Raw genomic sequence first — 15,931 nt, 5'->3', positions numbered from 1 at the left:
AGGTAAAACTAGAGTCAGAGGGTGCACAGTTTTAAACATTTTACTCTTTGGGTGACATTCTGCTTGTTTTCTTTAGGAAAAGTAATAAGTTCTGTACACTATTAATCCCATCACAGAAGGTAACACAACCCTGTTTTAAAGCTGTGCTCTGTGTTGCCACCAGTTAGCTGAGGTGTTTATCGGCAGTCAGACTGGTTCTAGAAAGTCATCGCTTGCCAACGCAAACACTACCTCGCCCAATGACATTGCTTATTTTTCACTTGCTCTGAAAAAATTAGTAACCTTGTTCATTGGTGGATAATTATTTATCCACATTACTGAAGAGGTTACAGCAGCTCCGTTCTCAGAAAGTAGAACTGACTCCATGTTAGAAGGCGTCTTATAGGATCACTTTTTAACTAAAAGCATCTCTAATTCTAGAGTTTTTTTTTTTTTTATGCAAATAAATCCCCAGTAAGGCAACTGCCAGTTTTTCCTGAGTAAAAAGGCCTTCCAGATTTTGGGCATTTAAAACTGTGCCATTTTGGTTTAGAGCGCATGAAAAGTTTGATATTTAACGTGATAAGTCCAGGTGGGTGAAAACACAGAAAATCATTCAGATACGTGTTTGTTTTAAAGCAGAACTGCAGCTAGGATTACAATGAAGAGTCCATTTACAGGGTAAAATGACAAATCATTTTTTTTTTTTTCTGCCGCTAGATGTTCTTAGTCTGATGGCCAGCATTGTTCAACCCACTTCTTCTGAGCCTAAGTCATCTTGGATCTGCCCCAGCCAGTGAAAGGAGGAGCAGCACAGCGATGAGTTCATCTTGCTGTCAACATGTACCTTGTCAGCACAAGAACTAATTGGGCTCCTTGTACTGCTGCTATGCTGTACAGGGACTGCAACATGCTCAGACTAGGTCAAATTCCGATACTTATACTGCTTGCCTAAAAAAAAAAAAAAAAAAAAATAAAGAAAAACATTTAATTTGACTTGATTGCCTCTTGCAGTCCTTGTAGAGCAGAGTTTAAGTTGGAGGAGGAAGAAGACAATCAGCTGACCCACAGTTCTCATATGCTAACAAGAGACATATTGATAGCAAGGGAAAACAAAGTGACAGGGATAAGACTTTGGATGTATTACTGTCAGAAACCATGAAATCAGACCAAGACAGAAGTACAGTTAAATCACACTTGTTTAATAATAAAAGTAAATAGAACAAACGTAGTCAAAACATAGCCAGAGTTCAGTAACCGGAATGAATAGTCAGCCAAGCCAGAAGTCAGGGATCAATGTAGTAGAACAGCAAGCAGGATCTGGAGCCAGAAGGGATGTCAGCAAAGCCAGTTTTGAACAGGATTGCAGGAGATAGTCTTTGATGTTGGCGAAGGGAGAGATCCTCTGTGTTGGATGGCTTAAGTAGGCAGGACTGACGAGCAGGATATCAGCAGCAGCTGAGTAACTGTGGAGAGAGATAAGAGCTGGCAATTAGCCAACAGCTGAGTGGCCAGCTCAGAGAAGGAATGGCTGAGCCCAGCCCTGACAATTACTCAGTGTATGTCTGCACATAAAGAAAAATACAAGCTTGTTGTGATTCTGACATGTTATTTCATACTGAGCTGACTACACTGTGTCTGCTGCAAAACCGTACATAGATCGCACAGGATGCCCTACAGCTAGGAAAAAGTGACCTGTAGTCCAGTGCCAAGAGGAGGGCATGAGGGGGATCAGGCAAGGTGACAGTGTCTTTTTAACCCTGTGTAAGCTCCAGCTCAGAGCTGGAAAGTCCAGGTGGGTGAAAACACAGAAAATCATTCAGATACGTGTTTGTTTTAAAGCAGAACTGCAGCTAGTATTACAATGAAGAGTCTATTTCAGACTCCAGCTCAGAGCTTACACTGGGCTGCCTTTCTTCAGTCCCAGCAGCTGAATGGAGCAGCGAGGGAGATGAAGAAAGGGGAGTATGCTCTGCATTAGTAAAGCAAATATTTACTTTGAAAATAACATTATAGGATAGGCCTATGGTAACTTCTATTACTGGCTTATTAATGAGGATGCATGCTCAAGGGCTGCCATTCTTAGAGCTCCTTTACTTACTTAAGTTTTTCACTGATGTGGAACAAACAAGTGCATATCAGCTATTGGGCCACCTGATGTACATATACAGTACCTGCTACATGTTGGTATCTCGCTATATAATAATGAAGGCAGAGGAAGGATAGCTCTGGTGTATGCCCCAGCTTCTGTATTTCCATCCTGATGGGTTCCTCTAGCAGCTTTTCAACTCTAGTCTTAAGAAATATTGGAAATCGGCAGCTTTTAGCAAATTTTGAGTTTTAGGATTTTAACAAAGCTGCTCAAAACTTGTTGCAACCTTAGTAAATGCTTACTGCAAAGTACTGTCAACCACTAGTATAGTTGTCAAACTCTAGTGTAATATTTTCTAAGCTTTTTACCCCACCACTAAACTGTCTATCTTCTTTGGTTCCCTCAGAAATCCTGGATATGTTGTCTAGTCTTGGCTTGTTTGAAAGCATAATTTCACATTTTGTAATATGTTACACCTATATCCAGGGTGTAACATGTTACAAATGCACCAGCCCCCACACCCCCCAAGTCCCCGTTGTGACCGGGATCTTCTCCCCCTTCTCTCGCTGTCACTGTTCTATGAATGGGAGAACTACAAGTACCAACAGGCTTTGCGGCTGTTGGTTTGTAGTTCTCAATGAACTACCAGGGGCCCTGTTGATCACTCTAGGTAGTTCATTGAGCTTCCTTTCGGAGGTACGGGCAGATGGCTACACAGACAGTCTGCAGTGCTGTGGCATTATACCTATGATCTGCTAATTGTAGTTGCAATGCTTTACAGTTCCCTAACAAAAAAATAATAATGCTTATTTTTTTTTTTTTTTTTTTTTTAAAGTGACCACATCCTTAAACCACTTCAATACCGGCCATTTTCACAACCCCTTCCAGCCCAGACCAGTTTTCAGCTTTCAGCGCTGTTACACTTTGAATGACAATTGCGCGGTCATGCAACACTGTACCCATATGAAATTTTGATTATTTTTTCCCCCACAAATAGAGCTTTCTTTTGGTGGTATTTGATCACCTCTGCGTTTTTTATTTTTTGCACTATAAACTATAAAAAAGAGCAACAATTTTGAAGAAAACACAGTATTTTTTACTTTTTGCTATAATAAATATCCCATTAAAAAAAAAAAAAAAAAATTTTTTTCCTCAGTTTAGGCCGATATGTATTCTTCTACATATTTTTGGTAAAAAAAGAAGGCAATAAGCTTATATGGATTGGTTTGCGCATTGTTGTGTTGTGTTTTTTTTTTGTTTACTAGTAATGGCGGCAATCATCGATTTTTATCGTGACTGCGATGTTGCGGCGGACACTTTTGACACTATTTGGGACCATTCAGATTTATACAGCGATCAGTGCTATAAAAAATGCACTGATCACTGTGTAAATGTGACTAGCAGAGAAGGGGTTAACACTAGGGGGTGATCGAGGGGTTAATTGTTTCCTAGGGAGTGATTCTAACTGTAGGAGGAGGGGACTCACAAGGGGAGGAGACCGATCAGTGTTCCTCTGTACTGGGAACACACCATCGGTCTCCTCTCCTCTGACAGGACGTGGATCTGTGTGTTCACACACACAGATCCATGGTCCTGCTGTGTTCATGGGCAATCGCGGGTGCCCAGCGGACATAGTGGCCCCGCTGGGCATGCGCACCAGGTGCCTAGCGACGTGGCAGGCGCCCCTTAATGGCTTGGGAAGTAAAAGACGTCATATGAGGGAGGGAGGGTTCCTGCCGCCGTCACAGCACTATGCGCGGTAGGGAAGTGGTTAAAGAGGAAGTAAACCCTCATGGGTTTTACTTCCTCTTTTTTCCCCTGCAAAGTAAAAGCATAATGGGCTAGTATGCATAGCATACTAGCCCATTATGTGCCCCTTACCTGCAAACGAAACCCGCAATGTCCCTGCTGGTGGCTGCATCCCTCTTCCTTCCGGGGCCATGGACTCCGGCTCTGTAACTGGCCGGAGTAGTGTGATGTCACTCCTGCGCATGCGTGTGGGAGCCACCAGTCACAGCACAAGCCACTTAGAAATGACATGATCGTGCCCTTTCTTTAGTGTGCGTGCACCGATGAAGTTGGCGCAGGCGTATATGGTAAATATCTCCTAAACGGTGCAGGTTTAGGAGATATATTTCCATTACCTACAGGTAAGCCTTATTATAGGCTTACCTGTAGGTAAAAGTGGTGTAACTAGGTTTACAACCACTTTAAAGCGGAACGTAACCGTATCTGAGCACCACAAACCAAAACAATATTTAAAGTGTTTGTTAACCCAAAATTTAAAATCCCTGCCCGACCCTCTATTATAGCTAGGCATAGCACACTGTATAAGTGTTCTATTACCTGCTTCAGCCCCGGAAGAATTTACCCCCTTCCTGACCAGAGCACTTTTTGCAATTCGGCACTGCGTCGCTTTAACTGACAATTGCGCTGTCGTGTGACGTGGCTCCCAAACAAAAGTGATGTCCTTTTTTTTCCCCACAAATAGAGCTTTCTTTTGGTGGTATTTGATCGCCTCTGCGGTTTTTATTTTTTGCGCTATAAACAAAAAAAATAGCAACAATTTTGAAAAAAAACACATTATTTTTTACTTTTTGCTATAATAAATATCCCCAAAAAATATTTAAAAAAACATTTTTTTCCTCAGTTTGGGCCGATACATATTCTTCTACATATTTTTGGTTAAAAAAAAATTGCAATAAGTAGAAGCGGCTATCAGCGATTTTTACTGCGACATTATGGCGGACACATCGGACATTTTTGACAGATTTTTGGGACCATTGTCATTTATACAGCAATCCAGTGCTATACAAATGCGCTGATTCGTGTGTAAATGACACTGGCAGTGAAGGAATTAACCACTAGGGGGCTAGGGAGGGGTTAAGTATGTCTTGGGGAGTGTTACTAACTGGGGGGGGGGGGTGTGGCTACGTGTGACACGTCACTGATCTCTGCTCCCGATCACAGGGAGCAGAGATCAGTGACACTGTCACTAGGCAGAACGGAGAGATGCTTGTTTATATTAGCATCTCCCCGTTCGTCCTCTCCGTGAGGCGATCGCGGGTGACCTGACTCAGAGCTCCCGGCCGGCGCGCACGCAATGGCACGGCGGCAACTTCAAAGGGACATCAGCCTGGTAGGTCACGTGACTGTTCAGCCCTGTATCGGAGGTGGAGAGCGGCCGTTAGTCACGTGACCGGCCTGAAAACGCAAATAAGTTATTTGCATGCCTTGTTTTAATATAACACATATACAGTGTGCTATGCCTGGCTATGATAGAGGGGCTGGAGAGTGACATTCTCTAATATTTTATTTGTACTAATAGCATAATAGCAGCGGGGGGGGTGGGGGGGGGGACAGAGATACTGAGCTGACAGGCAGGGGGAGAGGAGAGGAGAGCAGAGCTGCGTTTGATAAAGGGACGTACGATGACCACAGTGGTCAGGGTTCAGCAGCCATGATAATTGTGGTCAGCACGGAGACGGGGATACAGGAAGTGGCAGGTTATAATATTTCTATAATCTAGCGCTATGTGCTTTCATATCTGTCTTATCTATATATGATACGCTCTTCAAATGTGCTTTAAAATGCAAGGTTTTCCCTTTTTACGAACAAGAAAATAATGGCTTATGATGTTGGGCTGGTATAATAATGCTATGGGGCTGGTATGAAATTATTTCCAGGGCTGGTCTCTAGCCACAGGGTGTCCTGAGTGAGGGCAGATGATTTATGTGGCGTTTACTTCCTGGAATCTGCCCTTAGCTCAGGCATCCAGGTAGGAGTGTGTGCTTGGGCCAGATACCAGGAAGTAACTGAAGAAAGGTGTGTGTGTGTGTGTGTGTGTGTGTGTGTGTGTGTGTGTGTGTGTGTGTGTGTGTGTGTGTGTGTGTGTGTGTGTAAAAATAAATAAATTAATTAAAAAGTTACAAAATTTACATTCCTATCCATTGATGCTAGCAGCATAAAGATTATAAATAGTTAATGTTGACTTAGATTAGAAAGTTTACTTCCACTTTAACATCCGAAACCAGGTTGGAAGCTTTGCCATAGTCCACCCCTCTATTGCTGACAGTTTTATCTCTGTTGGAGAGGAGTATGCACATCATGGTATTTCAGAAGTAAATAGTATTTATTCATATTCTTTAATCAATCAATCATCCTTTGTAGCTCATAAGTATGTTTATCTCTACTTCCAATTTTTCAATAGACTTCAGCAAATGGGATTCTTGCATTTGTATTACGTCTAAGTCACTGTTTCATCATTGTGTACGTTATGTGTGTCTACAACTACAAGACAACATCTGTCCTTGGAAGAGAACTGACAGCTGTCTGCTTTAAAGATTTTAGAAAAAATGAATAATACATTTTTTTTTTTTTTTTTTTTTTTTTTTTACATTTTTATTTAGTTTTATGTATATAAAAAAACTTATATATCCACATATGTCGTTTGTCGATAAAAAGAAATACAGCAGTGTTCATTACAAACTAGTACACCCAATATTAAAACATACTGTGACCCCCCCACTTCTTTTCGTTTTCAGATTCTTTGTTTTGGAACTGCATAAAGAACATATTTCCTTTTTTTTTTTTTTTTTTTTTTTTTTTTTTTAAGCATTGCTTTCTTATTAGGGTATCTTAGAGTTGTCACCAGAACAAGAAGTGAGAGGAAATGTTCAGCTCTCTGAGAGGCATTCCCCTTATTTTTTTGCGATTTCCTGTTGTGTCTCTAGGACTGCATGTGAAAGAATTTCCACAATGGTAATTCACAGAAAAAAATCAACCTGGCAGGGGCTTTAACCAGTGGCGGCTGGTGCTCAATATTTTGGGGGTGTGAGTGCCCCCCTGACTCACACTTAAGCCACCCCCCCTCCCCCCGAGGCGGATGGTAATGCGGTGATCAGTGGCCTTACCTTAGGTGGCCGATTCTGCTCCTTGCTCCTGCTTGTCGAGGGGCCATTGCTTCTGTTCCCAGCCGAACGGGAAGTAAGCCCTGAGACCTGATTGGCTGGGAGCCCTAAGACTCCCTGGCCAATCAGGTCTCAGAACCCGCTACCTGATTGGCCAGGAGGAGAAGCAGGAAGACATTAATGAATATAAATTCACTAATGTCACACAACTGGATGGGCTCAGGGCACAGTGCTCTGAGCCCAACCCCCCCCCCCCCCCCTTTTTTTTTTTTTTTTTAAACTAATTAGAGCCTTGGGCTCTAATCATGTCCTTCCAAAAAAAAAAAAAAAAAAAATTGAAGTCCGGTGCCCTGCATGTAGATTAGGGGCCGGACGCATGGATTAGGAGGACTGCGCCCCGTATGGATGGGCCACCACTGCTTTTAGCTATTTCCTAGACCTACACTATCCATTTAGCAAAAGTACGCTTTTTTTTTTTTTTTTCATGCTTAAAGTGATCTAAACACACACTGTTTAAGTTCAATTGTCCCTTCTCTTTCTGTATGTGGATAATGGCACACTATATTATTTTTAATAAAAACAAAAACATCCTTCAAGTACCTTTTTCTTAATTGAGAGATATATAGCTATCACATGACCCAGCTCTTTCCCAGCCTGTCTGTAGGGAAACATAATCAGGTGTAGCTTCTAGTCCTCTGCTGTTGGCCACATGTTCAAAATAAACAGCCTTTGGAATACAGTGTAAAAATAAATAATATCAAACTGTTTTTAAATTGTCGTACAATTATATATTTGCAATCAAATCTTTATTTGTTTGGAACTAACATGGTGTGGGCACGTTCTGCCAGTCACATGTTTGTTGTGTCCTGCCCCTCCAGCCTTTGTCTTGGAATAAGAGGGAGGTGAATTCACCATTCATCTACATGTATTATCTCGCCTCCATTGTGTTTAGCTGGTTAGTGGGCATGGAGGAGGAGGTTGAGGCTGTCATTTACCACTGTGTATATGCCCACATGTGTGACTCTATAGTCACATGGGCTGCTCAGATGTGATGGGTAGGAAATGCTCCTCATAGAAACTCACTGAAAACTGAGCATGTGCAGAGTTGCCACCACAGCTGCAAGCTGGATTGGAGACATGAACAGAAGGTGAAGATGGAGAGCAGCAGGATCAACCAGGTTTTATACAGAAAACAAATCCCTTAGTGATTGAGTATCAACTGCATGTAATACAGTACAGTTTTTTTTTTTTGATGTGGGTTTAGTGACCCACGATCAGTGGATTGCCTGTGCAAAGCTCTGGCTCCTGCAGACGATTTCTCCAGCCCCTGTTCTTTGGCTTGCCAATGTAATAAATTACAGGAGTCAGCAGGGAGAAGAACCCAGTGATCCTTTAAGTAGGGGTGGGGGGTGTAATGTTACACCTTAATAGAGAAGTATGGGTTTGCCTTTTTTTCCCCAGTCATACTTGCCTAGGTGGATGCAGCATCAGTCCGATGCTGTATCTGTCTCCCGCTGCCTCTTCACTGAGAACCAAGCCATCGAACATTGCTGATGGCTTGGTTCTCACGGCTTCCCGAGCGGCGAGCTGCTGACTGTCTATCAATCAATCAGCTCACTGGAGCGCTGAACTGTAGAGGGGCGGGGAGCAGCCGTCTTAGTGGCTCGCTGAGACTGCCATCAGTCTAGGCACCTGGCGGATCCAGACTTCCAAAGTCGGGATGACGTGGTGCCTGGAGCGATCTTGGTGACCTCAGCGAAAAGCGGACTTCAGTCCACTCTCTGCGTAAAATGGGTCACAAGAGTGCCAAACAAATTGCACTCCTGTAACCCAGAACTGAAGCCCAGCCGAATGAGCTCAGGCTGGACTTCTCCTTTTCAAATATTCTTAATTTTTTTAATTTTTTTTTTTTTCGTTTGATACAGCAGAGGTCTCCAAACTTTCTAAACAAAGGGCCAGTTTACTGTCCTTAAGATTTTGGGAGGCCAATTGGGCCAGTGGTAGTAGAAAAGATCCCAACGTCGGTGGGAAAAGAACAGTGCTTTCTCTTTAGTGTCAGTGGGAGGAATTGTGCCCTTTCATTGGGGTTAATGGAGTGGGGGGATTAGGCCTCATTGTTGGTATCAGTGGATAAAACAGAGCCCTAAGGACCAGGTAAAAGGAAGCTAAGTGCCGCAGTTTGGAGACCTCTGTGATACAGCATGTGAAGCACCATTGTTAATATCCTTACATTTTATACTAATATACTTTTTATTTTTTTTTTATTTTTTTTTTGCAGTGTTGTGCTTATCTTTTGAAAGACAAATGATGCATATATGGCCACAGATGGCAGTCTGAATCTTGAGGAACTGCAGCATGTTATTCCTTTCATGGTAAGAAATGTTTTTTATGACTAATATTGACTCCATTGTAAGCCAATTTCCTACAGGTTGTGGTATTCTGGTGCGGCATTTTAAAATAGGGCTCTATTTACTACTTGTACATGTACACAATGCACAGAGCCAATCGGAGTAGCTCTGTGTTTTGTGATTGCTGTGATGGCCAATGCCCAGTACGTAGGGCAGCATTAATACTGACCCTGTATCAAAATTGCTGGGTCTGCTTTTATGTGTGGCCCTTCCCCACCTCTAGCAGAAACACTAAATGAAACCTGGACACCTGTAGGGAAAAAAAAGTTACTTAACATAATTGTCTTTCCACTGACTGCAGCCCATAGTGCCTAGCCTAGTGTGACGTCACCCTCCTTCCAGGGAATGCTGAGTAGCCCAGATCTCTGAGAAGATTATTCTGCACTGGGCTTCTATGTCTTCACGCCAGATTTGGAGTATTCAGCAGTCCCCAGGGTCCTCTTTTGCAGATTGATTAGGTTACCCTCTGGACTAAGAAATCTTAGGAAAGGTAAATATATTATCTGACTTCTTCCCATTTAATTTTTTCTGTGATTGGGGCAGGGGGCTACCCCCTTTTTTTCCTTTTTTTTTTTTTTTTTTTTTTTTTTTTTTTTTTTAATACCTCAATTCTTTCTTTGCATTCAGGTAACCCCCACTCCTAAACACTTACCCGTGCCTTGTCACCAATTGGCCTAAATGCAAAGATGTCAAGCTTATTCAAGATTTTTTTTTTTTTTTTAACTAAAAACACGTGATTGCAGCTTCTACAAAAATACTTTGTTTGTGGAGCAAGATATCTAAATACAGGTCTGTTGTGCATGCCTTTTTATGTGTTTCTGACTTCTGAATGAACTAATTTGCTCACCATATCTGTTATGAACAGTGAACTGTAAATATGCCTAAATACAGTGTTATGCACGTTAATACATTTGAATAAAAATACATTTTATTTTCTTACAGTGACTGAAGTCTAACAAACGGCTTATAGGAATATGGCAGAGATTAATCTAAAGGAAGCTGGGATTTTATTATGTGTCGTGGTAGCGTGCTATTGGAACAGTCTTTACTGTGGTTTTGTTTTTGATGATGTGTCTGCAATTTTGGATAATAAAGATCTGCATCCTACCACACCAATTAAAAAGCTCTTCCAAAATGACTTCTGGGGGACACCAATGTCAGAGGCAAGTGCTTTTAAATGTTCTAACCTTTTTGTACTTGTTAAAAATGTATCTCCCCAGGTCCGTTTGAATGCATGTTATGGGACTAAAGGTAAAGTGATTGTAAAGTCTCATCTTGTGTTTGTTATTTTTATAGGAAAAAAAAAAAAAAAAAAACACGTTATACTTACCTGCTCTGCTGCAGCCCAGATCCTCCTCTTCTCAGGTCCCTCTTCTGTCATCCTGACCCCTCCCTCCTGTTCAGTGCCCCCCACAGTAAGCAACTTGCTAGGGAGCTGTGACTCAGCTCGGGTGCCCCCATATGTCCATTCAGACACAAAGCCCCGACCCCCACCTTCTCTCTCTCCCCTGGGTGACAGCAGCGGGAGCCAGTGGCGCCGCTGCTGTGTCTCCACCAATCGCGAAGGAGATTCTCGGATGGCTTAGATACTGGTAGACATCGCTGGACAGAGAGGGACCTCAGGTAAAGGGGGGGGGGTGCTGCACATAGGCTTTTTATCTTAATGCATTAAGTTAAAAAAACCTTCTGCCTATACAACCCCTTTTCACCTGATGATGCAGGCAGTAACACACCTCCTGTATTACACACTGGATGAAGGCGCCACAGAGACACCTGGGGACATTAGATGGTCTAGCAAATTTAAAAAAACTCCAACTAACATGGGTGAATCATGATCTCCCTCCACACTTAGACACTTCTTAATGCTCCCATGTTGACAACTTTTTTGTCCTTGAATCCATTACGCCCTATTTAACCTCTTCAATACTGGGCATGTTCACCCCCTTCATGCCCAGGCCAATTTGCTGCTTTCAGCACTGTTTCCCTTTGAATGACACGGTCATGCAAGGCTGTATCCAAATGAAATTTTTTTGCATTTTTTTATTTAGACTGAGCTTTCTTTTGGTGGTATTTAATCACCACTTGGTTTTCTCTTTTAAAAAAAAAAAAAACGAAAAAAGATCAAATTTTGGGGGGGGGGGGGGGAGGTTTTCTTTTAGTTTCTGTTATATATTATAACAAAGTCATTTTTTTTCTCCTTCGTTAATGTGTGCTGATGAGACCGCACGAAGGGCTCTGAAAGGCAGCACTGACTGGCATCACTGCTGGGCACTGTTGGGGCTGCACTGATGATCAGTGCCCTGATTATCTGTGCAGAGCTCCCCTGTGAGGAAATGCTGCTGATTGGCTTCCCTCTTTTCACACGCTGGCATTTCCTTGTTTACATGTGATAATCTGTGATTGGACACAGCTGATCACATGGGAAAAGAGCCACATCATCAGCTCTTTACCGAGATCAGTGATGCGTCATATCCCAGGGACACAGCGCACCGCCAATCGCTATGCATCCCAGCGGGCGCACAAGCACCACAAAAGTGGAACAACGTCATATGACGTCGTCCCACAACGAGAGAGCCACCTTGCGCCTGTCATTTTTACAATACAGTAGGCGGGAGGTAGTTAACCCCATGCCCTGGTAGACTTTGGGACCCCCTTCTCTCTTACTTGTCCAACTGTTGGCAACCTGAATTCCTCAGTGAACTGTTAAACTGCTTTTCCCACATTTGGATAAGCTTGTACTTAGACCTGTCTCTTTTCTGTTATGCTGTTACCCGTCCTAGCAGGACTTCATAATATGTTGCCCTAGGTTACTGATACTAGTTAAAGTTCCTCATCAGTTGTTTGTTCATCCTGATTAGTGTTGCTTTATAATTTTCTGTCACACTGTATTGTAACTCCGAAACTAACTGGATATGTTCTTTGTAAACCAAATGCCTTGCTTCTGACAAAAATCAATAAACATGTTGAACAAGAAAATACTCACTGTGGGCCCTGGTAATAAGGAGAATGGTCCCTTAGTGGCAACAGCTTCCCTTCTACCTCTGACCACAACAAGTTTTCCGGCCAGCAGAGCCGTCGCTTCTGGTTGGACTACAAGCCGCAATCCCAACACTGCGCTGCTCTCTTGCTTCTGGATAGGCCCTCAGACAGCCTAGCAGCCAGATGTGCCCGGGTTAGGCCCAAACTCCGGCCTAGCAGCCCAGGCAATACAACAAACATCCACCCAGACAGCCGTTCAGGTGGCACAGAACCCCGATCTGCTGACCTCGCCCAAATATATAGGTTCTCCCAGCAGGCCAAGGGATTTAAGAAAACCCCTGCCCATTGGCTGGGATACCCCACATACCCATAATCTGAGCTTGCATTGCCCTTTCTCATATCTAATTCCACCAGGTACTCGGCCACCTAGCGGCAAAAGAGAGAAGTGCAGCAATTACAGACTTGGAGTGAAATCAATTGATCCTCAACAATTAGCAAAGGCAGCTATACCTGGCAGGTAAATTTAGGAGCGACCCTGCCTAAACACCAGGGTACTAAAAATATCTTATTAAAAGCTGACCATTATAAGTAGCCCTGTCAGTGGTAAATGGTTTGTCTCAACCCTCTAGCTGCCACTTTGTCTCGATAGCTTGGTCTGTTAAATTAAATTTAACTATAACACTTCCTGGCCAGATCACAAGGTGAAAATCAAGGATAAAGTTCATTAGAGAGGAGGTAAGTAAATTGCCTTTAGTTCTGCTTTAACGAACCAAGCTGTCCAGACAAAGTAACAGAGGCTTGAGACAAACCATTTAACACTGACAGGGGACTTAAAATTGTCAGCTTTTCATTATTTAGTTAAAACCTTTATCCCAAAAGGTGGAAAAAAAAAAAACTCTTGCTAGAACTTTTAGGCACACTCCCGAGTGGGGCAGGCTCAGCCTTCTCACATGATTTGATTAACAGCAGCAGGAGCCAGTGGAAGTGTTACTGTTACTTTTTTCTACCAGATATGCCAGGTAAAAATAATAAATAATGGAAAGAACCTTTTTTTTTTTTTTTTTTTTTTTTTTGGATATACAGAGCAGAAGAGAGAAGAGAAGGCGCTTCTAAGTGCAGTAATAAAAGCCTTTAAAGCGGGGGTTCACCCACACCGCCAAAAAAAAAAAAAAAAAAAAAATTAAAAGCCAGCAGCTACAAATACTGCAGCTGCTGACTTTTAATACATGGCCACTTACCTGTCCCAGGGTCCAGCGATGTCAGCTGGGGACGCCGAGAACCCGCTCGGTTCTCGGCAGCTGCCGCCGCCATCCTAGCTGAGGGAATCAGGAAGTGAAGCGTTGCGGCTTCACTTCCCGGTTCCCTACTGCGCATGCACGAGTCGCGCTGCGCGTCCCTAGTGGTCCCCGCTCTCTCCTGGGAGCTGTGTGTTCCCAGCAGACAGCGCGGTCGGGACGGGAAGAGGCATAGACTCCCATGGGAGTCTATGCCGGAAGTGGGTGCAGATACCTGTCATAGACAGGTATCTGCACTCCCCTCCCCCCTGAAAGGTGCCAAATGTGACACCGAAGGGGGGGAGGGTTCCGAAAAGCGGAAGTTCCAGACACACTGGGGTTGATTTACTAAAGGCAAAAAGACTGTGCACTTTCAGAGTGCAACTGTACTTGCAGTGTGCAGTTGCTCCAGAGCTTAGTAAATGAGGTAAGGCTTCCCTTTGCAAAGAATACCCAATCACGTGCAAGAAAAAAAAAAAGAATGCATTTTTGCTTGCACATGATTGGATGATGGAAGTCGGCAGAGCTTTTACTCATTTACTAAGCTCTGGAGCAACTACTGTTGTGGAGTGCAACTGCACAGTGTATTTGCTTTTTGGTAAATCAACCCCACTGTTTCCCACCGCTGGTCGGCTGGAATGTCCACTTGCAGTTGTCTTTACTCCCAGGAGGCATCCCACTGGATGTTATGGATTCATTGATAGGCCTGTTTTTTTTTTTTCACTCCCATCTTGTAAGTGTTTTTAACCCTTCCTTTTCATTAAAGTGTTTTATTACTGCACTTAGAAGCGCCTTCTCTTCTGCTTTGTTTTTCCTATAAAGTGTTCTTCCCTCTTCTGAAGTGCTGCTGTGGTGCATTATTCCCATTTCAAGAGCCAGTCATGTACTGTTTGTTAAAGTCTCCTTGCTATCCCTATTCTCCACACTCCTTTGTATAAATATACAGCTATCATTACCACACCTCCTGGGTATTATGGTTCCAGGGCCCCATTCACTTGAAATGGTTTGCATTCGTTCTCGGTACTGCCCGGCAAATGCAACACGGTATAATTTTAGCCCTGAAGCTAGTCCATTGCATGTGTACATCCCCCTGGCTGCCTCTTCAAGAGGGGCATTTATGGGGGTGGTAAAAACAGGCGATTAAACCCTCAAAGACAAGGGTAAACAATCCCTAACGGGGAAAGCGAATGCAGCTACAATATTTTAAAGTTTGGTAAGCTGCAATATTCTTCTTTTTTTTTTTTTTTTTTTTTTTTTTTTTTGCTTTTTCTTTTTCGAGTAATACTGCTTTTTAATATTTTTTTCTATTCTTTTCATGGGAGAGAAAATACTTTTTAGATATGTGGAAATGGTGCATGGAAGTCTCGAATGTTTTGCCAAAAATGAAGAATACTTGAACTTAACAATGTGCTTTCAGTTCATTAGAGCCTGATTGAAGTGGAAGTTCTGCAAAATTCAGAAGTTTCTTTACAAGACCAGATGCACTATAATGCTTTACTCTTTGACTTGTCACAAATGACTACCCGATTACTTGGATATAATGATTTGTTTTTATTCTAGAGATTCAGCGTCATCTTATGAATCTGTTCATGCTTTACTGAACAACAGCATCTTCCAAAACATAAAAATAAACGTTTTAAGCTTTGAGGCCTAAACACATTGATGGAAATTTGACTTTCTTCCATGGAAAACTAATGTTTGAACATCTTTCTCATAACCTCTGATCTTTCAAAACTTTTTTCAGATGTGAATGTAAACTATCACTGTTCCAATTTAAAGTCTCCAAAGATGTATAAACTGTCTACATGGCGTGTAAATGAGAATGAATCAGTAAAAATGTTAGATAATATGAGCATTAATAAGGAAAGTTCTTGCACAAATACACACATAACCATCCAGTATACATAATGCAAATTGATGTCATCTGTTTACTATGCTTTGATTGCATCAAAGAGGTAGCATGCTTCAGGGCAAAGCTGTGACCTCAACCTGGACAAAGCTATGATATCGGCATGTGCAAATTAATGGGAATAAATGAGTTATTTTATTTTGCTGCTCCTCAAGCATGAGAAAGATGATTCAACTTCTTCAGGGTTATATGCAGTCTTAGTTAAACAGCTGTTTTTCATTTTTCACAGTTTTATAATTGGTTCTTGAGCTTAGCTTCCCTAAGACCGCCTTTGACACTGGGGTGCTTTTCAGGCGTTTTAGCACCTCTCAAGCCACCCCAGTGTGAAAGCCAAAGTGCTTTCACACTGGGTCGGTGCGCTTGCAGGACAGGAAAAAATG

General features: G+C 42.5%; 1 protein-coding gene across 2 annotated transcripts in view; it reads left to right on the top strand.

Annotated features, from left to right (window-relative positions):
- TMTC3 (transmembrane O-mannosyltransferase targeting cadherins 3) overlaps positions 1–15,931 on the top strand; it is a 135,329-nt gene that overhangs the window by 5,654 nt on the left and 113,744 nt on the right. For both annotated transcript variants that reach the window (XM_073620205.1, XM_073620206.1), the window contains exons 2-3: positions 9,260–9,353; positions 10,332–10,552. In XM_073620205.1, coding sequence (XP_073476306.1) covers positions 10,364–10,552 — 189 coding nt within the window. In that variant the 5' untranslated portion in view covers positions 9,260–9,353; positions 10,332–10,363. The remainder of the gene's footprint in view (positions 1–9,259; positions 9,354–10,331; positions 10,553–15,931) is intronic.

This window comes from Aquarana catesbeiana, linkage group LG03 (assembly GCF_042186555.1).
Source record: "Aquarana catesbeiana isolate 2022-GZ linkage group LG03, ASM4218655v1, whole genome shotgun sequence".
NCBI classification, from domain to species: Eukaryota; Metazoa; Chordata; class Amphibia; order Anura; family Ranidae; genus Aquarana; species Aquarana catesbeiana.
Note: the sequence above shows the minus strand (reverse complement) of the source record. Positions and strands in the feature narration are given on the sequence as shown.